Here is a 25,129-nt window from a genome sequence, read left to right on the forward strand (position 1 = left end):
ATACGGGCAGAGGGGACACAGAGGGGGAGAGATACGGGCAGAGGGGACATAGAGGGGGAGAGATACGAGCAAAGGGGACAGAGGGAGAGAGATACAGGCAGAGGGGACACACGGGGGGAGATACGGGCAGAGGGGTAGAGAGATATGGGCAGAGGGGACATAGAGGGGGAGAGATACGGGCAGAGGGGACATAGAGAGAGAGAGATACGGGCAGAGGGGAAGAGAGATAGAGAGAGGACAGAGAGTAGCCATTTCCATTGATGGGGCAGTCAGCAACAGGGCATCGAAATGGCGCAAAGCCCAAGGGGGAAGGGAGTGAATATCAGCACCACTAGTGGTCGGGATACGGGGAGGCGAGTGGGGAGTGGGTTCTGTGGCGGGTGTGAGGCGCAGTGAAGGTGGGATTGGGGAGGGGACTGATTAGACTGGGGGACAAGAGAGGCTGGGTTGAACTAAGTTTTACTGTCTACGCCAGGGGTGACCAGACTTTCACGAGGTCAGATGCGCCATACAACTCTTGTACACCCATTCAATTCCTGTAAAAACATGTTAATATAGAACTCCTGCGTGCAAAAATCGCATCTGAACTCGTCCGTGGAAAAAATGGACGCATGGAAGGTAAAGGTTTGCCCCCCCCCCCCACCGGCGCTGCGCCGTGTGTGTTGATTTGGCTTGGTGCCAGGAAGGAGTTGCCGGTCCAAATGCCTTCCTTTCCGGATGCACAGGGCCAATTAACCTTGGAGCCGGCCTGTGTGCAGAGTGCTGGAACCTGCGGAGCCGAGCAGAAGCTGGTCGGAGCCCGAACGGATGGACGTATCAGGACCAAAGCCGCGATGGGTCCAGGATCCCGCGGAGAGAGTAGGGAGCCGGCACAACCCGCGCCCGTTCCACAAGCAGTGCTATAGGACTCTGGTGAAGGGCTGCCTCCGGAACGCCTGCCTGTTCGAGGACCCACTCTTCCCGGCCACTTGGGCGTCGCTGGGAGATGTCCGGCAGCAGGTGGTTTTCTGGAGAAGACCGCATGTGAGTAAGCAGGGGTCGGAGTGGGTCCGGAACCTGGGGCGGGAGACCCATAGGTTGGTGTCCTGGACCCGGGCAGGTAACTCGAGACGCGGGAGGACGGTTAAGGAACGCGCGGGATGAAGCCTGAAACCAGTGGGATGGATTCCGGAGGGGCGAGTCGGAGCTCTGAATTCGTAGGCTGAAATTAAACTGCAGAGTTCAGGTTGAAGTTGAGAATCTTAGGAACAGTAAACAGGGCGAAGGACACTAAGGTCCGAGTGGGAGGGACATAAAGTGACAGACGACGGGAAACCGGGGTCCACGGAGCGAACACCCCAATCGATGTCTGGTTTCTCCTGTGCGGAGGAGATTACAAAATGCTGGAGGAACTCAGTCATCTGAGGGGGAGGAAGTATTGACATTTTGAGTCAAAATCGTACATCAGGGTCTGGCTGGGCTTCTGTCTCAGGATGAAGTGGAGAGCTCTCACACTCTCCCAGTGCAAGCTTTTGGCCAGACTGTCAACAATTCCTTCTCTCCCGCAGGCACTGCGCGATCTGCTGAGTTTCTGCAGCAGAAGGTTACTGAGTAGGTTTCAGAAGCTTTGAACCTGTGTGCCCATATCCCTGAAAAGCCTTTCCCATCTATGTACCAGTTCAAGCCTCTTTTAAATGTTGTACAGTAGCTGTACTGGCAGTTAGGACAAGACTGCACAGCCTCAGGGTAACAATCAACCATGATTGAATGGCAGAACAGACTCGATGGGCCAAATGGTCTAATTCTGCTCCTATATCTTACGGCCTTTTGATATCACCTGGCAGCTATTGACTTCACCTCCATCTCATCAGAATATTGTTCACTGCCTGTAGCTGTACCTTCAGTATTATAATTTCAAGCAAATACATCACCAAACTCTGAGACCTTGGACTCAACAACTCTCTCTGCAAATATATCTTCAACCTCCTGGCGAACAGACTGTAATCAGTAAGGATAGGCTGATCTCTGTCACAACTGCTCTCAACACTGGTGCCCCATAAGGTTGTGTCCTCAGCCCCCTTCTCCGCTCCTTATACACGCACAACCGTGTGGCCAGTACCCTAGCTTCATGCACAGGTTTGCAGTTAACATTGCCGTAGTGGGCTGGATGCCAAAGAATGGTGAGTCAGAGTACAGGAACGAGATAACAAGCTTAGCAATGAGATATCATGCAGGGACCGTTCCCTCAAAGTAAGCAAACCAAAAGAGCTGGCCATTGACTTCAGGAAGGGAGATGGTATCCGTGCGCCTGTCAGCATCCACACAGCTGAGGTTGAGAGGGTCGAGAACTTCAAGTTGCTCGGAGTAAACATTACCATTAGCCTGTACTGATCCAGCCACATCGATCCATAGCTGAGAAAGCTCGCCAATGACTCTATTTCCTCAGGAGGTTAAAGAATTACGGCATGTCCGCATTGACCCTCATCGTTTTTGTCCATGCACCAGAGAAAGCACCCTATCCTGATATATCACAGCTCGGTGTGCTAGCTGCTCTGCATCTCACTTCAAGAAGTTGCAGAGAGCTGTGGTTTCAGATCAGCATGGAGTCTGTCCGAATCTCTTACTTCCTCAGCACAGCAGCCCACCCACTCCAAACATTCTCTCTTCTCCCTCTACCCTTAATGAAGAGCTGTTCTTGGGCATGTATCACCAGGACTCTGCCCCACTATTATAGATGATTGATTTTTTTTTACCTGCTATGGTAAGATGGATGTTTGACTTCATTATCTACCTTGTTATGATCTTGTGCTTTATTGTCTACCTGCTCTGCACTTTCTCTTGAGCTGTTACACTTTATTCTGACATCTATCTGCTCCCACCCAAAGGCTACGCACACCTCATCAGGTAACTGAAGAGAACACCCAGTGTACGACGCAAGTGGTACTGTTTTACCTCAATCACTGTGCAATGAATTGATCTGTGTGAACAGTGTGCAAGACACTGTATTTTACATGTGACAATAATATTCCAATTCCAATTCCACATATCTACTATGCTGTGTCCGAAAAGCCTACCAGTCAGGCCCTTTTAAAAAGTTTCCCTATCACTTTAAACCTATGCCTCAATTCTGGTTTTAGAGTCCTAGTCCCCTACCCTTGGAAAAAGGCAGTGACCATTCACCTCACTGTTTCTATGCCCCTCGTGATATTAGAAGTCACCCCTCAACCACGCTCACTCCAGGGAAAACAATATGAACCTCACCTTATCAGTATTTTCTGTGCCTGTTCCTGGTTTCACCTGGATATACTTCATTGTTACTGGGTCTAAACCTTGGAATCTGTGCCAACATGTGGCATTGAGAGTACACCCCAGGGTCTGATGACAACATTGGCTTTTGGAAAGCTGAGTGGTTTGGACATGTCTATGATCTGGGGGGTTGGGGGGGGGAGGAAGTTAAAAATGTGATCAGTAAAGTGATTTCCTACGATGCCCCAGGAAATGGTCTGCTTATGCTGGTTGAATTTAGAGAGTCGAGTTGCGATTTGTTCGCAGTGTTTGTCAGATATGTGTGCAACAGCATATGGCAACTCTGGAGGTTGTTGATAAAGAGCGATCATCATGAATATCCAGGTAGCATTTTGCAGCATCAGCACAGTACTCCACAAACATGACAAACATAAATTAACATAAATTACACAGGACAAAATAAACATAGCAACACTAGTGCAAGTTAAGGAAGTGGAAAGAGAAATGTAGCTCAAAGTCAGTTTTCAGGTCAGTTCAAGTACGTGATGGCACTGGGGAAGAAGTTGATGTTTGAACCTTGAGGTGTGGGACTTCAGGCTCCTGATGTGAACATCGTGATATAAAGGTGAATTGGTTTAATATTGTCACATGTACCTCAATACAGTGAAAGCCATCCATACAGATCATTGCATCACATCTGTACATTGACATTGCTCAAGGGAAAAACAATAACAGCATGCAGGTTTAGCAGCTGCTGGTTTTGAAAGACAGTAGTGGGTGGGGAGGAGTGGTGGTGGAAGGGGCCACAGAAGTAAATAAAAATGAGCACCTTTTTTAACTAGGAGTCCTAAAGTGATTTGTAGCTAATAAGTGATTAATATTGAAAAAATGGTAGACAAATGGCTACATAGGTACATCTGCAACCTGTTGTATCTCCACTTATCACCTTCCAGCTCCTGTCTTGAACTCTGTCCTCCCCTCCCCTCACCTCCCTCCATCTGTCCCCTTGTTACTTTCCCCTTCTCTCTCTCTACCTGTCACCCATCAGCCACTCTCAACTCCACCCGTTTCTTCCCCCATCTGGCATCACATGCCAGTCACCCCCTCCTCTGCCTGATTCCACCTATCACCTAAGAGCTCCAGTCTTGCCCCTCCCTTCCACCTCTTTATACTGGCCATCTCCTCTCTACGCTTCCAGTCTTGATGCAGGGTCTCAACCTGTCAACTTGAAACATCAATTATCCATCTGCCTTCACAGATGCTGCCTGTTCCTCCAGCAATTTGTTTATTGGATTCAGTAAGTCCATCTTTGCCCCTCATGATTTTATATATCTCTATAAGATCACCCCTCATTATTACTCGTAGAGTATAGAAAGTCCTAGCCTATTTAACTTCTCCCTTTAACCCAGCACCTCAAGTCCCAGCAACATCTTTGTAAATCTCCTCTGCATGCTTTCCATCCTGTTAGCATCTTTCCTACAGCAAGGTGAACAAAACTGAACACAATATTCCAAATGTGGGCTCACTAATATGTTGTATAACTGCAATATAACATCCCAACTTGTATACACTGTCCTGATTGATGAAGACCAGCAGTCCAAAAGCCTTCTTCATCACCCTGTCTACATGTGATGCTTCTTTCAGTGAACCGTATACCTACACCCCCATGTCCCTCCTTTCTACAACACCCCACAGGGTACTACTGTTTACTGTGAAATTCTGAGAGGCACTGATCCTGCCTGCTGAATGTGAGAGAGAGAGAGAGAGAGAGAGAGAGAGAGATATCAACCATCTGATTTTTCTTCCCTCACCCTTCTCCCACCACTGCTTCCTCCATCTCTACCTGAGGGGAAGGTCAGTGATCTGCACCCACTGCATCCTCTCAGTGAGATTGATGGGTATTTCCTTTGTGTAACGTGGTGTTCCTCGACTTCAAGAAGGTGGTAGATGTGCTTTGAAACTTCTCTGTAACTGTTTCTATTGCAAATGCGTCCTCCCTTAAATGAACCTACATGTACTATCCAATCCTCTGGATGTCGCCTCACCAATAACCTGTTGCAATGAGATGACCCTGTTCTTGTGTAGCAGACCTTTTCCGGTTAAGGCTATGATTAAAATGCTCATCTCCCTCAGCTGCTTTCTGGTCAATTGATGACTGCATTGGTGCTTGTTGGTACTGCTGGACTGAGTAACTGGAGACCATGACTGCATTGGTGCTTGTTGGGACTGCAGACCACGACTGCATTGGTGCTAGTTGGGACTGCAGACCGGGGCTGCAGACCACGACTGCATTGGTGCTTGTTGAGACTGCAGACCATGACTGCATTGGTGCTAGTTGGGACTGCAGACCATGACTGCATTGGTGCTTGTTGGGACTGCAGACCATGACTGCATTGGTGCTTGTTGGGACTGCTGAACCGTCACTTGGAGACCATCTTTGAAAGACAGACTGTGTGTTTTTTTTCAACACAGCCGATCTTCTGGAGAACGTATTTCTCCAGTGATGTTAAAGTTAGGTCAAATCCAGATGAGTGTATTGTCATGTGCACAAGTATGGTGACGTACAGATGCAATGAAAATCATAATGGTTTTTAAACACAAATTCAACAGTAAATGATTCACTGTATTTTCAGTGGCTATAGAATCAACTGCTTAACTTTAACGTTTAGCGTGCAGACAGCTAATGTTTGCAGAATTACATATTTACAACGGAAGCACATTGCAACTGGCAGAACCTCTTTGAATATTCAAATGCTGTTGCCCAATTTCAGAGCTTCTGAGCACAATCTCAAGACATCCAAAATTTGCCTGTTCAGGATGGTTCAGCCTCCCTTCTTGAGTCAAACAATTAAGCGACATGTCAGAGCTGGGATATGCCTTTCGCAATGTTTTAATACAGGAGCTGATAACTTCTTTGTTCCTGTATGAGTAAGACTTGTTCGTTCCTGTATGAGTGAGACTTGTTTGTTCCTGTATGAGTGAGACTTGTTCGTTCCTCATCTAGTCAAGATGGTCTTAATGAGCACCAATTAACACGAATGTGTATTCTTTGTCTCCCCGTTAGTTCCAATGGTACAGAATCAGATTTCCCCTACCTATTGATTGGTTTCAATGGCTTTGAAATAGCAGAGAATGTGAACAGATTTTATTTCCTAAAGGGTGGTTCTCTTTTTAATTATTATCTGCACTTTGATTGAGTTTCAGAACGCCAGAGCTGCTTCCTGCTCTTGTACGGGTTTCGTTACCTCTGCTGCCAGTCCCCACACTGTTGCTAGCTTCACATGTTCCACACCTGCCCCTTGACATAGGACATCTGTCTTCACCTCAGCGATAGGCTACCTTCACCAGTAGCCATTACAAACCTGCAGCTCTCTTGACTACACCTCCTCCCATCCTGCTTCCTGTGGACATTGTTCAATTCTTCCCATGTTCTTCACACCTGCCGTGATGATGGGATTGCCCCAGCAGTGCCCTTGGACTTTGCCTCTTCACTAACTAACGGGCCACCAACCACGCCTGCTCCATTTCCAACCTTCTGCTCTCACACCCTCTCCTCTCAGCCTAAATGGAAACATTCATCTTTCTCTCCATCCTCTTCGAAGTGATCATTGAGAAATCTGATGGTGGAAGGGAAGAAGCTGTTCCTAAAATGTTGAGTGTCAGTTTTCTGGCTCCTCCTTGATGGTTGTAGCAAGAAGAGGGCATGTCCCAGATGTCTTGAGGAACAGCACTTTGTCTTCTGATTCAGCGGGATATACCCTTCATGGAAATTAGCGAAGTTCGTTGGATAGGTGCTGGAACACGTCAGATTAGAAATAAAACGCTAGTTTATTCTTGTGGAACATCCCATACTAATGCAGTAGGAATTCTTATGGATGAAAACATGGGAAAAAGTGTTTTAGGACATTGGGCAACATCAGAAAGAGTGCTCCTTGTTAGATTCAGAGGACAACCATTTGATTTAGCAATTATACAGGTATATGCACCAACAACAGATGGAACAAATGAGAATATAGTTAAATTCTATGAAGAGCTTGAATAAGCAAAGAATGAATGCAAATCTCAAGATATTGTTATTGTCATGGGAGATCTAAATGCTAAAGTAGGACAAGGTGCTGATGGAAATACCATAGGAAAATTTGGACTAGGGAAAGAAATGAAAGAGGTGAGAAATGGGTAGAATGGTGCAAGAAGAATAATCAGGTCATTATGAATACCTACTTTCAAAACTATCCAAGACGCTTTTGGACCTGGAAAAGTCCAGGTGATAACACTAGAAATCAAATTGACTTTATGACTATAAACCAAAGATTTAGAAACTCAGTGACTCAATGCAAAACATATCCAAGTGCAGACTGTAACAGTGACCATAATCCAGTAGTATGTCATGTAAAAGTAAAACTTAAAAAACTGAAGAAGCAAAAACCTGAACAATCCCTTGACTACTTGCAATTAATGAAAGAAGAAAACTTAAGACAAAAATTTACAATTGAAGTAAGGAATAGATTTCAAAGTCTAGAAATAGAATCTGTTTAAGATGATAGCAATCACGTAGAAATGAAATTTAACTCTCTAAAGGAAGCCTTGGTAGAATCAGCAAAGTCAGTGATTCCTAAAAAAGAAAAAAGCACTAAGAATAAATGGATGACAGATGAAATCAAAAGTCTAATGGAAGAAAGGAGATGGAAGAAAGCAAATCCTATAGAATATAAGTCCTTAGATAAAAAAAGTTAAAAGCATATGTCAAAAAGCCAAAGAAAGATGGTTAAACCAGGAATGTGAGCAAACAGGAAGAATCCCTATTACTGATCCAAAAAGGTTACATCAACAAATCAAGGATATCACTGGTAAAAAGCTCCTCGGTTCTTCAGGTGGATGTTTGAAAGCAAAGGATGGTACTATTATTAAGGAAAAAGATGAGATTATGAACAGATGGACTGAGTATATTCAGGAATTGTTTGAAGACGATCGAGGTGAAGAACCAGAAATTAAGAAAAACATTGAAGGTCCAAGTATTTTAAAATCTGAAGTTCGTAATGCAATAAATAAATGAGGAAAGGAAAGGCAGCAGGTCCTGATGAATTAGTAATAGAACAAATTATCGCCCTTGAAGATTATGGAATTGAAAAACTTACTGATTTAATCAATGACATTTATGAGACTGGAATAATACCAGAAGAGATGAAAAAAATCAGTATTTATCACTTCTAAGAAACCTAGAGCAATAGAATGTGAATTACATAGGACCATGAGTTTAATGAGTCGTATCACTAAGATACTTATAAGAATTTTGATGACAAGAGCTAAAAGTACAAGCTGAAATAGGTAAAGAACAATGTGGTTTTGTGAAAGACAAAGGTACAAGAAACGCAATATTAATGTTAAGGATACTATCAGAACGAGCTATTCAAGTGCAAAAAGATTTGTTTGTTTTATCGACTACACAAAAGCATTTGATGAAGTGAAGCACAATAAGTTATTTGAAATATTACAGGAAACTCTAGATCTAGATTCGAAAGACCTCCGTCTAATCAGAAATCAGTACTGGGAACAAACTGCTGCTGTAAGAATAGATGGAGAAATGAGACAGTTTACAAAAATCAAGGGAGGCGTTAGACAAGGGTGTGTTTTCTCCTCTGATTTGTTTAATGTGTACAGTGAAACAATATTACAAAAAGTAAGAGACATCTTGGGAATCAAAATTGGTGGTGAGCACATGAATAATTTCGGATATGCAGATGACACTGTTAATTGCAAGTACGGAGGAAGAACTACAAAACTTGATATTGTTGAAGAAAGTGCAAAAATGGGTCTATCTATCAATTGCAAAAAGACAGAATGTATGGTGGTATCCAAAAAGAAGGAGAATCCTATCTGAAGGCTGAGAATAAAAGCGGAAGACATAAAACAAGTACAGAACTTTTGCTACTTAGGAAGCTGGGTGACATCAGGTGGCAGGTGCGACTTGGACATCAAAAGAAGAATAGGGATGGCAAATGACACCTTTACGAGAATGAAGAGCATACTGACCAATACTAAATTAGGCATGACAACCCACCTCAGAGTACTGAAATGTTACGTTTATCCAGTTATGTTATATGGCTCAGAATGTTGGAAAATATCTAGTAACATCAGGAAACAAATTGAAGCAGCAGAGATGTGATTTTTGAGGAGGATGCAAAGAATATCATGGACGAAACGAATATCTAACGAGGATGTCACGAACAGAGCAAACACAAAAAGAGAAATAATGTATGAGATCATGAAAAGGCAACGTAACTTCATTGGACGTGTGATTAGAAAAGAGGAGTTAGAATGCATGGTAATTATGGGAAAGATTGAAGGGAAGAAAGCAAGAGGAAGACAAAGACAAGTGATGGAGACAGCAGCCGGAGAACTGGAAATGAATACTAATGAATTGATCCACTTGACCTGAAACAGGAGTGTGTGGGCCATGGCAGTCAAAGCTCAAACTGGGCACGGCACCTGATGATGATGATGATACCCTTCAGGAGTCAACACTGAATTCAGAAACAGATTTAATATCACCGGCATATGTTGTGAAATTTGTTAACTTTCTGGCAGCAGTACTATGCAATACATGATAAGTAAATATAAGGAGAAAAACTGAATGAGTTACATTAAGTATACAGCATATATGTCCGTTAAGTAAGTAGTGTAAAATAACAGAAATAAAAAACATATTGAGGTAGTGTTCATGGGTTCAATGTCCATTTAGAAAATGGATGGCAGAGGGGATGAAGCTGTTCTTGAATCGCTGAGTGTGTGCCTTCAGGCTTCTGTACCTCCTTCCTGATGGTAACAGTGAGAAGAGGGTGTGCCCTGGGTGCTGGGGGTCCTTAACGATGGACGCTGAGGCACCACTCCTTGAAGATGTCTTGGATACTATGGAGGCTGGTACCCATGATGGAGCTGACTAATTTTACAAATTTCTGCAACTTATTTCGACCTTGTGTATTAGCCCTCCCCCCAATACCAGATGGTGATGCATCCAGTCAGAATGCTCTTCACGATACATTTGTAGAAGTTTTCAAGTGTTTTAGTTGACAAACCAAATCTCCTCAAACTCCTAATGAAATAGACAATAGACAATAGGTGCGGGAGTAGGCCATTCGGCCCTTCGAGCCAGCACCGCCATTCACTGCGATCATGGCTGATCATCCACAATCAGTATCCAGTTCCTGCCTTATCCCCATAACCTTTGATTCCGCTATCTTTAAGAGCTCTATCCATCTCTTTCTTGAAAGCATCCAGAGACTTGGCCTCCACAGCCTTCTGGGGCAGAGCATTCCATATATCCACCACTCTCTGGGTGAAAAAGTTTTTCCTCATATATTGCTGCTGTCTTGCCTCCTTTAGAGTTGCATCAATATGTTGCCTCCAGGTTAGGTCCTCAGAGATATTGACACCCAGGAATTAGAAATCTCTCACTCTCTCCTGATCCCTCTATGACGATTGTATTATGTTCCCCCGACTTACCCTTCCTGAAGTCCACTATCAGCTCTTTCGTCTTACTGAAATTGGGAGCAAGGTTGTTGCTGCTGCAACACCACTTAGTAGATCTAGATCTTGCTCCTGTACGCTCTTTTGTCACCATTTGAAATTCTGCCAACAATAGCTCTATTATCAGCAAAATTATTGATACTGTTAGAACAACGCCTAGCCATACAGTCATGGACGTAGACAGAGTAGAGCAGTGGGCTAAGCACATATCCCTGAGGTGCGCCAGTGTCGACTGTCAGCGAGGAGAAGATATTATTACCAATCCACACAGAATCTTCCGGTTAGGGAGTCGAGGATCCAACTACAGAGGGAAGTACAGAGGCTCAGGTTCTGCAATTTCTCAATCAGGATTGTGGGAATGATGGTGTTAAATGCTGAGCTGCAGTCGATGAACAGCATCCTGACGTAGATGCTTGTGTTGTCCAGGTGGTCCAGGCTGTGTGGACGGCCCCTGAGAACACGTCTGTTGTAGACCTATTGTGGTAATGGGGAAATTACAGTGGGTCCAGGTCCTTGCTGAGACAGGTGTTAACTCTCACCGTGACCAAATATCAAACACTTCATCAACATAGACGTCAGCGCTACGGTGTGATAGTCATTAAGGCAGCTCACACTGCTCTTCTTGGGCACTGATATAGTTGTTGTCTTTCTGAAGCAGATGGGAACTTCCGATTATAGTGGTGAGGGATTGAAAATGTCTTTGAAAACTCCCACCAGTTGGTTGGCACAGATTTTCAGAGTCTTACCAGGTTCTCCATCGGGTCCTGGTACCTTGCCAGGGGTCACTCTCTTGAAAGACAGCCTGATGTCAGCCTCTGAGACAGAGATCCCAGGGTCATCAGATGCTGCAGAGATCTTCACAGCTGTAGTTATATCCTCCCTTTCAAAGCGGGCATAATAAGTGTTGAGCTCACTCGGTAGTGAAGCTTTCTAGGAAATAATGTCCTGCAAACCTGGTCAGTTGATGTGTGTCTGATGTCTCCTCCAGCCTACCTCGGAATTGTCTCTTCACTCCTGAAATAGCCCTCCACAAGTCCTATCTGGTTTTCTCATAAAGACTTGGGTCACCAGACATAAATGTCACAGATCTAGCCCTCAGCAGACTGTGGAGCTCCTGATTAATCTGTGGCTTTTGGTTTGGGAATGGACAATAAGTTTTTGTCGGCAAGCACTCATCCACGTAGGTTTTAATGAAGTCGGTGACAACTGTGGCAGTCAAATTCAAGCTTGAAGTTGACTCCCTGAATACAGTCCAGTCCACCGATTCGAAGCAGTCCTGTAGGTGCTCCTGTGCTTCCCTTGTCCAGACCTTCTCGGTCCTCACTACTGGTGCTGCAGTCTTCAGTCTCTGCCTATTCTCAGGGAGTAGAAGTACAGCCAGGTGACCAAACTTCCCGAAGTGAGGGTGTGGAACAGCATGGTGGGCGTTCTTGAGCTTAGTGGAACAGTGGTGCAGTGTGTTGTTTTGTTTGGTACTACGGGTGATTTGTTGATGGTAATTATTTAATGGCTTTATCAAGTTGGCCTGGTTAAAGTCCCCCAAAATGATGGGGAAGGCATCAGGATGTGCTGTTTCATGCCTGTTGATTACACTGCTCAGTTTGTCTAGAGCCTGAGGTGAAAACAGAATTCAGCAGGTAATCGGCCTTTACAAACATGAGAGCATCTGCAGATGCTGGAAGTTCAAAGCAACACACACAAAATGCTAGAGGAACTCAGCAGGTCGGGTAGCATCTATTCTTTTCCATACTGTAGATGCTACCTGGCTTGCTGAGTTCCTCCAGCCTTTTGTGTGAGATAATCGGCCTTTCCGGCTTGCATCAACACAGGGCAGTATTTTTTTTAAAGATTAACTAATCTACTGAGGGATGTAATGAAACTGCATTATTTCTGGTAACTTACTTTCTCTGTCCATTGCAGAAGTGGTGATCCTGCTGTAAATCACCTACCTATGGTACTGGTTCAGTCTCCCTCCATGAGAAAGGTCTCCCTCATTGGACCTTTCCTACTGGCCCGCTTTGCACAGCTTTGGAATCTCTCACTCCCTCGTGCTTTCTCTTTCTCTCATGCCAGCCATGATCACATTGAAGGAAAGTGTAGGCTTGAGGGGCCAAATATTTCTCTCTTATGTTCCCCTGTTCTGATAATGGGTCTTCAACCCAAGGAGTTGACTCTGTTTCTCTCTCCCTAGATGCTGCCTGACCTGCTGAGTACTTACAGGAATTTCTGAGTTTATTTCAGATTTCCAGCATCTGCAGTTTTTTATTTTTGGTTCCCATTTCCAACTCTCTCTATCCTAGTGAACCTGTCCTTTTGCCTGTTGCAGTAATCTAATTGTTATTTGAAAAGCATAGCATTGAAAGTAGATAAAGCGCAACATCTGTCTGTTAATTATTCTCCAGGGACATCCTGGAGATCTAACAGCTCTAGACCCAAGTGTCAAAGAGGGAGAACATGTTCGCTCTTGGATGGGGCATAAACTGTGCATGGAACAGTGCCCAGGAGAGATAACCAAGGAAGATACCAAAGCATCTATTAACATGATAAGAACATGTCTTCATTGGTCAGGGCACTGAGTATAAAAGTTGGGAAGTCATTGTGCAACTTTGTAAAACTTTGGTGAGGCCACATTGAGGATTTTGTATACAATTATGGCCACCCCGTTATATGAAGGATGTGGAGGCTTTGGAGATGGTGCAGATGAGGTTCACAAGAATGCTGCCTGCATTAGAGAGTTTCACTATAAGGTGAGGCCAGACAAACTGGGTGTTTTCTCGGGAGCATCAGAGAGTGAGGGGAAACTGATGAAAGGATATAAAATTATGAGAGACATTGATAGGAGAGAGAGTTATCGTCATTGCTTATGTGCCATGTCACATGACACACCGTAGGTGATCATGGTCTCATGACTATGATTGTCCTTGGCAATTTTTTCTATAGGAGTGGTTTGCCAATGCCTTTTTCTGCCCAGCTGTTATCAATACTCCTCAGAGACTGCCTGCCTGGCGCCAGTGGTTGCATAACCAGGACGTGATATGCACCAGCTGCTCGTACAGCCATCCACCGCCTGCTGCCATGGCTTCACGTGACCCTGATCAGGATGGGGGGGAGGTGGAGCTAAGCAGGTGCTGCACCTTTCCCAGGGGTGACCTGCAGGCTAGTGGAGGGAAGGAGCACCTTACACCTCCTTTGGTAGAGACTCATCTCCATCTCGTCACCCAAGGGTAGAAATGTCAAATACTTCAGGTTTAAGGTGAGGGGGGGAAGAGTAGGTTTAAGGTGAGAGGGGGAAGAGTTTAAAGAAGATTAATGAGGCAACCTTTTTTTAATAGAGAGGGTGGTAGGTGCTTGGGGTAGTGGTGGAAGTAGGTACAATAGCAACATTTAAGAGGCATTTAAACAGCCACATGGACTGGCAGGGAATGAAGGATATACACCATGTGCAGGCAGATGGGTTAAATTAGATTGGCATCGTGGTCAGCATAGATGGGATGGGCGGAAGGGTCAGTTCTGTCATGTCTCATTGGGTGATACAGGCACAGGAGCCCACCACGTCCGTCTCTACTGATCTCTCTGCCAGCACTTGGGCTGCGGCCTGCTCTGCATTGGCAAGTGGAAGGTGAGTTAATTTCTTTTATCCAGAGATTCCCTGCTTTGCTCTCTCCTGAACTGGTGCTCAGTGGAACCGGGACTAGGCATTGCTGGGCTGATTATTCTGCCTTTCACCATGGAATAGTGTCAAAACCTGGCTGCTGGGCCTGGAGTGAGCCTGCCGCCATTGCTTAAACATTCAACTGTGGAAGCCCACACAGGTGTGGGAAGCAGGGTGTGTACATCTAGTGCTTGAGGTATACGTGGATTACTTTACTAGGGCTAGCACAGAACTGATGGGCCAAACAGCCTTCTGGACAGGAACGATTCAATGCTACAGAAAGGGCACAGTGATGGTGATAGAGTCATAGGTACTACTGGACTAGAAATTACATTCGTTATCTGGGTTAGTAAAAAGTCAAGTCTATTGTCATTTAACTGTGTACATATATGTAACGTATATAACCATATAACGTATATAGAAACGAGACAGCGTTTCTCCGAACCAGGATGTAAGCCACAGTAGTATATCCACCACAACTTAGGCAAGGATAAAATCCGCAGACGAATCACACATAAATAACAAACTAAAGGGCATTAATATTAAACATTGTAAAGTATGGAACAGATTAACGAGTGACACGTCCAGTACGATGCAGCTGGGAGTCCAGAAGCCTCATGTCCTGGGGAAGAAACTGTTGCTCATCCTGACTGCTCTTCTTTTTATGCATCAGACTTTCCTGCCTAAAGGTAGAAAGTGAAAGAGGATGCTGGATGGATGGGTGGGATCCTTAATAACACTAAGGGCCCTGCATAAACAGCGCTTCTAATAAATATCAGAAAAGCTACAAAATTGTTTTTATATTCCATCAGCAAATCCTGTTGCTGCCAGTTTAGCCTATGTGTGGTCCCAGAGCTCCAGCTTGGTTAACCCCTGGGGGCCTCAGACATGTTCCGATGAGCTGTCGAGTCACTGAGTCTCACAGCATGGAAACAGGCCCTTGGTCTGACTCTTCCATGTTGACTAAAATGTCCATCTACGATAGTCCCATTTCCCCTGAGCCTTTCCTATCCAGGTACTGTACCTGTCCAAGTGTTGTACTTGCCTCAACCACTTCCCCTGGCAGCTCATTCCATCTACCCACCACCCCCTGTATGGAGACGTTGCCCCTCATCCCATTTAAATCTTTCCTCCTTCATTTTAAACATACGACCTCTAGTATTTGATTCCTTCTCTATGCCCCCCATAATTTTATACCCACCTATAAGGTCACCCCTCAGCCTTCTACGCTCCAAGGAATAAAGAACCAACCTGCCTAACCTCTTCCTGTAACTAAGTCCCTCAAGTCCTGGTAATGTCTCTCATAAATCTTCTTACATTCTTGCCAGCAATCCTGCTCAGGAATTCTTTGGGTTGGCCAATAAATGTCAGGTCCTTAGCAACGCCTGGCACCTGAAAACTGAGATCCCCACACAATGACACTGTGCTATATTTCCTTATCGCGCACCCTTCACTCCTAACGAAATCTCTCCTTTTTTTTCCAGGAAATCCATTCGAAACCCCAGTTTTTTGTGGGAGGGGCCAGTCGTTTTGATGTGTGCCAAGGAAAAGTGGGTAAGTTCCAGTCGTGGTTCAGTAACTGGGACGTGGAGTTTCTCTGGGTTATAACACAGCCCCCGTTTACACCACAACCCATACATCATAGCAAGACCTCCAGTACCTTGTAATGCAGACTTCCTGGACGTTATAACCGAGACCTCCCTGGCGTGTTATGACCCAAGTTCCTTGCCCATTGTGACCCAGACTTCCTGTATATTATAATCACTGTTTCGTGATTATAACCCGGAGTCTCCATACATTGCAGCCAGGGCTCTCTACACTGCTCCCCATGCATTGTAGCACAGAACACATACCCACATTACCACCCAGCTCCCCCATATTACCAAGGCATGCCCAGTTCCATACTACAAATTCATGTACTGTGGAGACAATATAACCTGTGTTACACCCTGTCTGTTTGTGCTCTGGGACAGATGCCCTCCCGCTGCGTGTGTAGGGACGATAGAACCTGTGTTACACTCTGATGCCCTGTCCCCTTGCGCTGTCCCCCAGGAGACTGCTGGTTCCTGGCTGCCCTCGCTTCGCTCACTATGCAACAGGAACTCTTCGCCCACGTCGTTCCCCCAGGCCAGAGCTTCCAGAGGGAATACTGCGGCATCTTCCGCTTCCGGGTCAGTGCTGAACTTTACATGGTGCACCTGCTGATTGGTCCTCCGGTTGACATCAGTGACTTGTCTCTGTTTGGCCAACACAGTGTTTAATGAAACTGGCCAATCTGAAGTCCATCTCTCAGGGTGTGTGATTTAGACTCTCCTTGCATTGCCTGGTGCTTCCCTGGGGTGTGGTGTGGTTAATATGACTTGCCCTCAACAGCAGAGGGTTTCCTTCACTGGCAAGGCACCAGCTTGGAGCTGGGGAGTTCTGTCCTGCTGGATAAGGTCAGACAGATTGGATCCGTACTTGTTGGAGTTTAGGAGATGAAAAGCGGTGAAGGATATCAGTGGTTTAGGGAAGTGGGGTTGGGGATATGAGGTTAGGGTTGTGGAGTTATTGGTTAAGGATACAGGGTTACTGTTTTGGTGTTAGGGTCATGAAGTTAGGTTTATAGGATTAGGGACATGGGGTTAGGATCTATACTGACATAGATTTTTGAGAAGTTTAAAATGAGGCCCAGCCAGGTTATATGTTTTGTCTCCCATATCTCCAGCCTTGCTTTACAAAACATGGAGTGGTCTGGGGTTCCTCCTTGCCCTCACTTGGAACCATTCCTTCAGCCAGAAGTTCTTCACGTTCCTGACATCCGCAGAGTATCTTTAATTCACCCACCCTCCAGGTTCCCAGCATTGTATGAGGTCTCTCCGATCTTCTAACCTGCTTCAGATCATAGCCCCTGCAGTGTCTTGTCTGTTCATCCACATGAGGTTTTTCCCTTACAAGAGCATCTGGGACCAGGGGCTTTGTTTGAGAAGAAGGGGTGTTCAGTTAGGATTGTGAGGGAGAAGCTACTCTCCCAAAGGTTGTGAGTGTTAGGATCCAACCCTGGAAAACTGAGGGATAACTATTTTCTAAGGGAAGGGGGAACTGAGGGTTGTGGGAGATTGGATGAGGAGGCATGGGTTACCATGGTAGCGCAGGCTGTAGAGGCTGAGTGGTCTACCTCTTTCCTGTTTCTCGTAACCTCACTCCCCTCATCCCCTCTTGTAACCTCACTCCCTTCATCCCCCCTTGTAACCTCACTCCCCTCATCTCTCCTTGAAACCTCACTCCCCTCACCCCCCTTGTAACCTCACTCCCCTCATCCCCCCTTGTAACCTCACTCCCCTTGTAACCTCACTCCCCTCATCCCCCCTTGTAACCTCACTCCCCTCACCCCCCTTGTAACCTCACTCCCCTCACCCCCCTTGTAACCTCACTCCCCTCACCCCCCTTGTAACCTCACTCCCCTCACCCCCCTTGTAACTTCACTCCCCTCATCCCCCCTTGTAACCTCACTCCCCTCATCCCCCCTTGTAACCTCACTCCCCTCACCCTCCCTTGTAACCTCACTCCCCTCATCCCCCCTTGTAACCTCACTCCCCTCACCCTCCCTTGCTTGGATGAGTGCAGCCTCCGGGTGCACCCACCCTCCTGGGAATGGTAACTGTTCTAGTGAGCAGAAGGGGAAATGAGGGAGGCTGTGGTGGAGATCTGATCTGATCGGTCCTATCAGGGTCTGCATTGCTTGGAGTGTAGAAGAATGGGGAGGACCTTCCTGAGTTTTAGAAAATCTTAAGGATAAATGAACATTAAGAATCATGAACAGAGTGATAGAGATACAAGATAGACGGCCAGTCATTTAAAACTGGGGTGTGTAGCAAATTCTCGCTGAGGGTGGTGAATTTCTGGAATTCTCTGGATCTGAAAGAACAAAGGAACAGGGAACTTGCACAAAAGAGGAGTTGAGACCAGCATTGATCAGCTGTCATCATTTTGAATGTTGGGACAGATTTGAAGGGCCGAGTGGCCTACTCCTGCTCCTGTTTCCTTGTTTTGTTTGACCAAGTTGAGCAGCAGAACAGCCTCCTCCTTTTGTGATCGTTGGAGGTGAATGGTTGCCTTGGCAAATGATATTGCAATGCAGTTTGATTGCTTACTCTACATGGCTGGACTCTTTCAAATTTGATTTTTAAAAAAAGGCCTGAATTTGATTCTTTACACTTTATGACAATGAATAGCTTAACTCCACAGTTCCAAACACAGCTTTGTGTTGAATACAATCACCAGGTGGATTCAATAAGCTGGTGCCTCAGCAATGGAGTTGGTATACAGCAGGTTTTCAAACATGGCCAAAGGTGAAGAATTTAGACTGGTTGCTATAGGGACAGTGGTTATGGAACAGAAATGCCTATATACCTTGACATTTGGAGACCTGTTTGGAGAGGAGAGTGACTAAAACTGTGTCAAACGATAACAAGACTGCCCTTGGATTATTGTGCCCCAGTCCGGTCTGGTCACCCAGCTATAGGAAGGATGCCGTTAAGTTGAAAAATGTGCCGAAAAGGTTCATGAGGATGTCTGGAAGGTTTGAGTTACAAGGACAGAGTACTGGATAGGCTGTGGCTGTAGGATGCTGAAGAACAACCTTTAGAAGTGTGTGAAATTGTGAAATCACAAATGCTACAGATAGGATAGATGGTCACAGTCTGTTTCACAAAATAGGGGTGTGGTCTAAAGCCAGAGGATATAAGTTTAATGTGATACTTCCCTCTCATCCCAGGAATTAGCCTGGTGAATCCTGTTTGGACTGTCCAATGTTACTGTGTTTATCCTGAAATATGGAGACAAACTCTGTTTGCACTTGTACAGCTGTAACAGTACTTCCCTATTCAGTAAAGAACAAAATGCCTATTACCTTCCACACCACTGGTTGGACCTGCCTGCAGGTTTGTGTGATTTGTGCACTGGGACAGCTGAGATCCCTCCACGCATCACTCAGTGGCTGTTGGCAGGGCCCAGCACACCCTCAGCGGCTGTTGGCAGGGCCCAGCACACCCTCAGTAGTGTTCGCAGGGCCCAGCACACCCTCAGTGGCTGTTGGCAGGGCCCAGCACACCCTCAGTAGTGTTCGCAGGGCCCAGCACACCCTCAGTGGCTGTTGGCAGGGCCCAGCACACCCTCAGTAGTGTTGGCAGGGCCCAGCACACCCTCAGTGGCTGTTGGCAGGGCCCAGCACACCCTCAGTAGTGTTGGCAGGGCCCAGCACACCCTCAGTGGCTTTTGGCAGGGCCCAGCACACTCTCAGCGGACCGGATAGTGGCCTCCTCCATCTCTGCTGTGCTGCTGCTTGTCTTGGGTGACTCAAGCAAGCAGGGAGAAGGACGATCGTGAGTCTCTGGCACACAATTTGTGAGCTGACTGCATGACCAGAAGTGTGGGGCCAGCCAGTTATTAACAGCCCCACACAAGATACTGGGGGCCTCAGTGGGCCAGACAGGAGCTGGAAGGAGATGGGCCAACAGCAGGGTAGAAATCTCCAACGTCTCCTGAGCAGCTCCAGGTCCCAGCACCTGCTGCCTCTGTGTCTCCCTCCACTCACTAATGGCCCCCTGATAGGAGCCTGGAGTGGGAATCTCCCCTGGGGGCAGGGGCTGGACCTATGGAGGAGGGGCAGGGGCGCGTCGCATGCCTGAGGTGGGGGCTGAGGAGCGGTAGTGCGTTCTGCCTGACAATGTTGACACCAGGGTGGATAGGGGGAGTGAGGTGGAGATTTCCCCTGTCACTCTGCCAGAGGGAGGGATGCTGGGGGGGTGTGGGGGGTGATGTTCTTTCAGCTTCCCCTCTCCTCGTGTGTGACCTCTGCTGTCCTAACAGTTCTGGCATTTTGGTGACTGGGTGGAAGTTGTTGTTGATGACCGTCTCCCCACCGACAACAACAACCAGCTGATCTTCGTCAGTTCATGTGACAGGAACGAGTTCTGGGGTGCCCTCCTCGAAAAGGCCTATGCCAAGTAAGGAAGGCGTTACGGGGCGATGGGGAAGAAACTTCTGTGTGGGAGGAGTCGTGGGGCGGTGGGGGTAGGTTCCTGGGTGGGGGAGGAGTTGCTTGACGGGGGGGGAGCGTCAATGGCTATGGGAGGGGTTACTGGTGGGGGTGGGGTTGTTTGGGCCACTAGGTGGGTGAGGGGACACCGGACAGGGGGAGAACTAATTCTACAATTAGCTGTTGGACCACCCAATTTGCCTTCCCTGGGCACAGTCTCTTGCCACCCCCTCTACCTGCCCCATCCTTTGTAAACCCACCTGCTTTGTAACCCCTTGAACTGTCAGCGGGCATTCCCATAGGCAGTCGTTCCTGGCCATTCCCTGTCCAATTTCCACTCTCCACCTTGGCAGTCCTTGTTATCATCACAACACGTGTGGCAGGTATTGTGATCCCAATCACATCTGCCCCCACTGGTCCTTTCCACCTGCTCCCCCCCCCCCACCCCCCATTCCCACCTTTCCACCCATACTCACATCACCCACCCCATACCCCTCGCCCATTCCCAACCATCTGCCGTCTCAGACCCCACAAGCCCTCCTCACACACCTGAGTACAAGCTACGGTTCCTAAAATGTGGAGAACTTCCTCAAGGAGTGACTGGGATCTGCCCCCAATTCCACTCATGGGCCAGTGATTCCCTTGCCCACATCCAAAGATAATCTCTGGAGTCAGGTCACTGGTGAATGTTAGGTTCATGGCTGTTGTCTCAGTAGCAGTTTGATGAAGCCCTGGAGTCTTGGAGAGCTACGGCATGGACAGAGGCCCTTTGCTCCCCTGCCCGTGCCAACCATCACCCACCCTCTCACACGAGAATAGTACAGCACAGGAACAGGCCCTTCAACCCATCATACTTGTGCTGAACACATTGCTGAATTAATCTAAATCCCTATCCCTTCATTCCTTGCATTTTCATGTGCCTGCCAAAACACTTCTGTTGTATCAACTTCTGCCATGGCTCCTGACAGTCAGTATGACTTGGGTCCCACCGAAACCGGGAAGTCAGGATATCTCACCCACCCGAACCCCGATCCGTGTGAATACTGTCCCCATGCAATCGCCCATCAACAAGAAATAGCAGACCGTACTCTGCATACAGTTGTAAATTATAAAGAAAGTATGTTTACAAATTTCAGCTTTATTGAATAGTTAGTAAGAAAAGGAAAAGAATAAAAAGGGCCCATTACAGTTAACCCAGTCCAAGTGTGGACATAAGTTGGAGCTAATCTTGAAGTTGTCTAGCTGACGCACTGGACCCACGGTGTGTGTGAAAGCACACACCACCTTCCATATGTCGCTCGAAATCCACCTTGGACAAAGTGGTCTTCCACGAGAGTATTGGTCCTTTCTCCTCGAAATCATTCATCTGCACAAAGCACCTTGTACAACAGGGATGGCATCCTCAGCCATCTTCCCTCCTGTCTTCTCCCAGCTCCCACCAAAAAGACCCTAACCCACACCAGTGCCCACCACGAAAACCTCTCCGGCCAGTGTTCTCTAGAATCATCTCCAAATTCCACCATCCTGATTGGCTGACACAACATTACTAAGTTGAACAACATAGCTCCTTATCTTTAGCGCAAACCGAAACAGGCTGAAAGCAGAACAAACTGCTCTTACAGAACTGCTGAAATGAAATATCTACAGTATAGCAGTAAAAATTTTAGCCAAGGCATTACACCATTTCCACCAATCCTATTTTATTCCCCCACACTCCTACCAACTGCCCCTAGATTCTCTCCCTCAGCCACACACCAATTAACCTGGATCTTTGGAATGCCTGGGGGAAACCGAAAGGCCTGGGGGAAAGGGGGGGGGGTGCAGAACTCCATTCAGAGGTCAGAGGTCAGGATCAACGTCAGTCTCTGGAGCTGTGAAGCAGTGGCTTCGCCATCCGGTACCATTGAACTGTGGTGATTACAACTCTGTTGTCTTTGTTCCTCACAGGCTGTACGGATCCTATGGAGATCTGCAAATGGGACAAATCGCAGAGGCCATGGTGGACTTCAGTGGAGGGATTAAGATGGAGATCTCACTGAAGAGCTCACCCCCCAATCTCTGGAAGATGCTGAAGAGGGCCATTGACCTGGGTTCCTTCGTGGGCTGTAGTACCTCAGCTATGGTGAGACACGTCACCGGTTCCTGCCTAGGGAGGGCTGAGCCCCGGCCAAGGCAGGATGACTGTAGTGCTTTCTTTCACCCTTTGCTGTGCCTGTGCAGTTCGTACCAACACAGGTGTGGGGGATGGGTGAGGAGAGGCAGGCCACCCAGGCATAACAAGATCCCACAAAGCAACAGTGCAACAAAGTCCAGGTCGTCTGTGTTGAGAGGGAGGGCTGGGGTTGAGCTGTTCTCTGGAGTACTGGGAGGCCACCCAGAATCGTGCCCTTGAATTGCCTGCAGGCTGCTGACCTTGGGTTAACACGTGCCCCTGAATTGTTTCCGCTGGGCACTGGAAGCGGCCGAGTTCTGCTGCCCATTCAGAAAGGTCATGACTGAACTTTTACTTCAATGCCCATTCCCTGCAACGACTCCACATTCCCTCACTCCTTTGAGACAGACACTCACTCCACAGCCTCTGGGCAGAGAATTCCAGAGATTCATCACCCTTGGGGGAAGATGTCTCGTCACATCTCACTCCCTGGTTCTAGATATCCCACAAGTCACTCCACATCCCATTCTGAGTTTCAATCAGATCACCTTCTGTTCTTCAAAACTCCATGCAGTACATTCCCAGTGTCTTCAACCCAACCTCAGAGAACGTAGCCCCACTGTGGGAGTCGTCCCAAGAATCCCTGTGCCTCCTGATCTGTCGCAAGTACTGTACACCTTCCTTCGGGAGGGCGATGAGACCTGTGCATGGTGTTCCATGGTGTAACAGATGGGTGTCACCAGAGCAGAGGTTCAACCCCTCCCCCTGCCCCACCGGCTGCTTGTGTTGAATGCCCCCTATAATCTTCTACAGTGATCCAGGGATGTACCGGTCTCCTGGAGGAATGGCTGTGAGCAACCGTCACTGGTGCATTGTAGTGATTGAAGTTCAGGCACGTTCTTCCTCTCTGCGCCTTGTGGTGCATCGGGCAACAACTTTGCCATTTCTTTAGCATTTTGTCTGTCTCTTTACAAGGTTGAGTTGCCAGCTCGACACTCAGCCCAGCGCGAATGGAAAGCCTGCAAGGAGCTGGCCGGATTTGAACTGGGGACCTCTTGCCCTCGAAGTCCGGTGTGGATACCACTGCACCACTGGCCAGTTTGTAGTTCAGGCTCCAACTCACTATCCTAAGCCAAAGTTAAACAAGTTGCAGAAGTGATCACCGAGTCAGTCATATGCAGAAACAGGCCATTCAGCCCAACTTGTCCAAACTGTCCGTGAGAACTCCCATCTGCCTGCATTTGGCCCATAATCCTCTAAACCTCTCCTATCCAGGTACTTACCTAAATGGCTTTTAAACGTTGCTGACGTGCCTGCCTTGACCATTATGTCTGATGGCTCATTCTAAACCTGCTGAAGCTGCTTCCGATGTTCCTTTTAAATCTCTCACCTCTGACCTTAAGCTTATGCCCTCTTGTTATTAGCAACCCCTCCCTGCGAAAAAGCCCCTCGTGATCTTGTATATCTCTGTCAGATCACCCCTCAATCTCCTACATTCCGGGGAATAAAGTGCTGCTCTACACAGCTTCTCCTTGTAACACAGGCTCCCAAGTCCAGCCAAAATCCTGGCATATCTTTTCTGCACTCTTTCTAGTTTAATAACATGTTTCCTGTTATGGACAATCATTGTTGTCCTGGGCCACACCACATGACGTTGTACTCCCACGTACTGCATCTGTTGCACATTATTTTCCTTGCTATGCCTGCCTTAACTAATTTAATCTGTTCATAAAGCCATACCGTTCCCCTTGGTCTCTGGAGTCTCCCACTCACCAAAGCCCACACAGCAGTGGATTGATGTACGGAGGGATCTTGGCGTCAAAGTCCAGAGCTGCCTGAAAATGGTTGTACAGGTCAACAGGGTGGGGATAAAGAAGGCACATGACACGTCTTACTACTCCGGTCAGGAGCTATGTTGCAGCCTAGACTATATCAGGCGTTTTGCATTATCAGTTCTGGTCGTCCCACGTAGAGACTTTAGACTGGTGCAGAAGATGTTTGTAAGAAATATATTTTGAAATTTAGTTCTTTGTTTATTGCTGATTCAGCAATAGGATGTATGCACAAATGGAGGAGGCAGTGCACAAGTGCTACAGGTTAAAGGAGATTATAGTTATAAAAATACTATAAATAGGAAGAAGAATACATAATGCCATAAGGAAAGAACAAATAGGCATTATCAACCAGCCAATGAAATTAGTCATCTGAGAGGAACCTTATGTGCCCAACAGCCATTTCTGCTTCTTTTTAAGCCCATTACCCCTCCTGGGGCATAGGCTGCTGACAGTAGCTTGCCAGAGTCCTCTGTCTTTCAAGTTGTCCACGGATGTTGCCCATCTTCTTGGTGTACCCTTCCTCTCCCAGGGATGAGGTCTTTGGAGCTTCTGTTGACATTCCCGTAGCTCTGGGTTCTTACGGGGTGGAGTTGCTCGTCCCAGGCCCAACGCCCCCCTCCCTTTCACGGCTGGGCTTGGGACCGTCCATGGTGGCCAGAGAAAGTGGCTCACCTGAGGACTGGGAGAAATTCAGAGTTCAGCAGAGGAGGACAAAGGGCTTT

General features: G+C 47.0%; 1 protein-coding gene across 1 annotated transcript in view; it reads left to right on the forward strand.

Annotated features, from left to right (window-relative positions):
- The first annotated feature begins 807 nt into the window (after nucleotides 1-807).
- The window catches only part of LOC140209360 (calpain-8-like), a 69,917-nt gene continuing 45,595 nt past the window's right edge, over nucleotides 808-25,129 (forward strand). Inside the window, exons 1-5 of the mRNA XM_072277638.1 lie at nucleotides 808-1,023; nucleotides 15,886-15,955; nucleotides 16,454-16,572; nucleotides 20,252-20,388; nucleotides 22,368-22,542. Coding sequence (XP_072133739.1) covers nucleotides 808-1,023; nucleotides 15,886-15,955; nucleotides 16,454-16,572; nucleotides 20,252-20,388; nucleotides 22,368-22,542 — 717 coding nt within the window. The remainder of the gene's footprint in view (nucleotides 1,024-15,885; nucleotides 15,956-16,453; nucleotides 16,573-20,251; nucleotides 20,389-22,367; nucleotides 22,543-25,129) is intronic.

Source organism: Mobula birostris, chromosome 2 (genome assembly GCF_030028105.1).
Source record: "Mobula birostris isolate sMobBir1 chromosome 2, sMobBir1.hap1, whole genome shotgun sequence".
NCBI lineage: Eukaryota > Metazoa > Chordata > Chondrichthyes > Myliobatiformes > Myliobatidae > Mobula > Mobula birostris.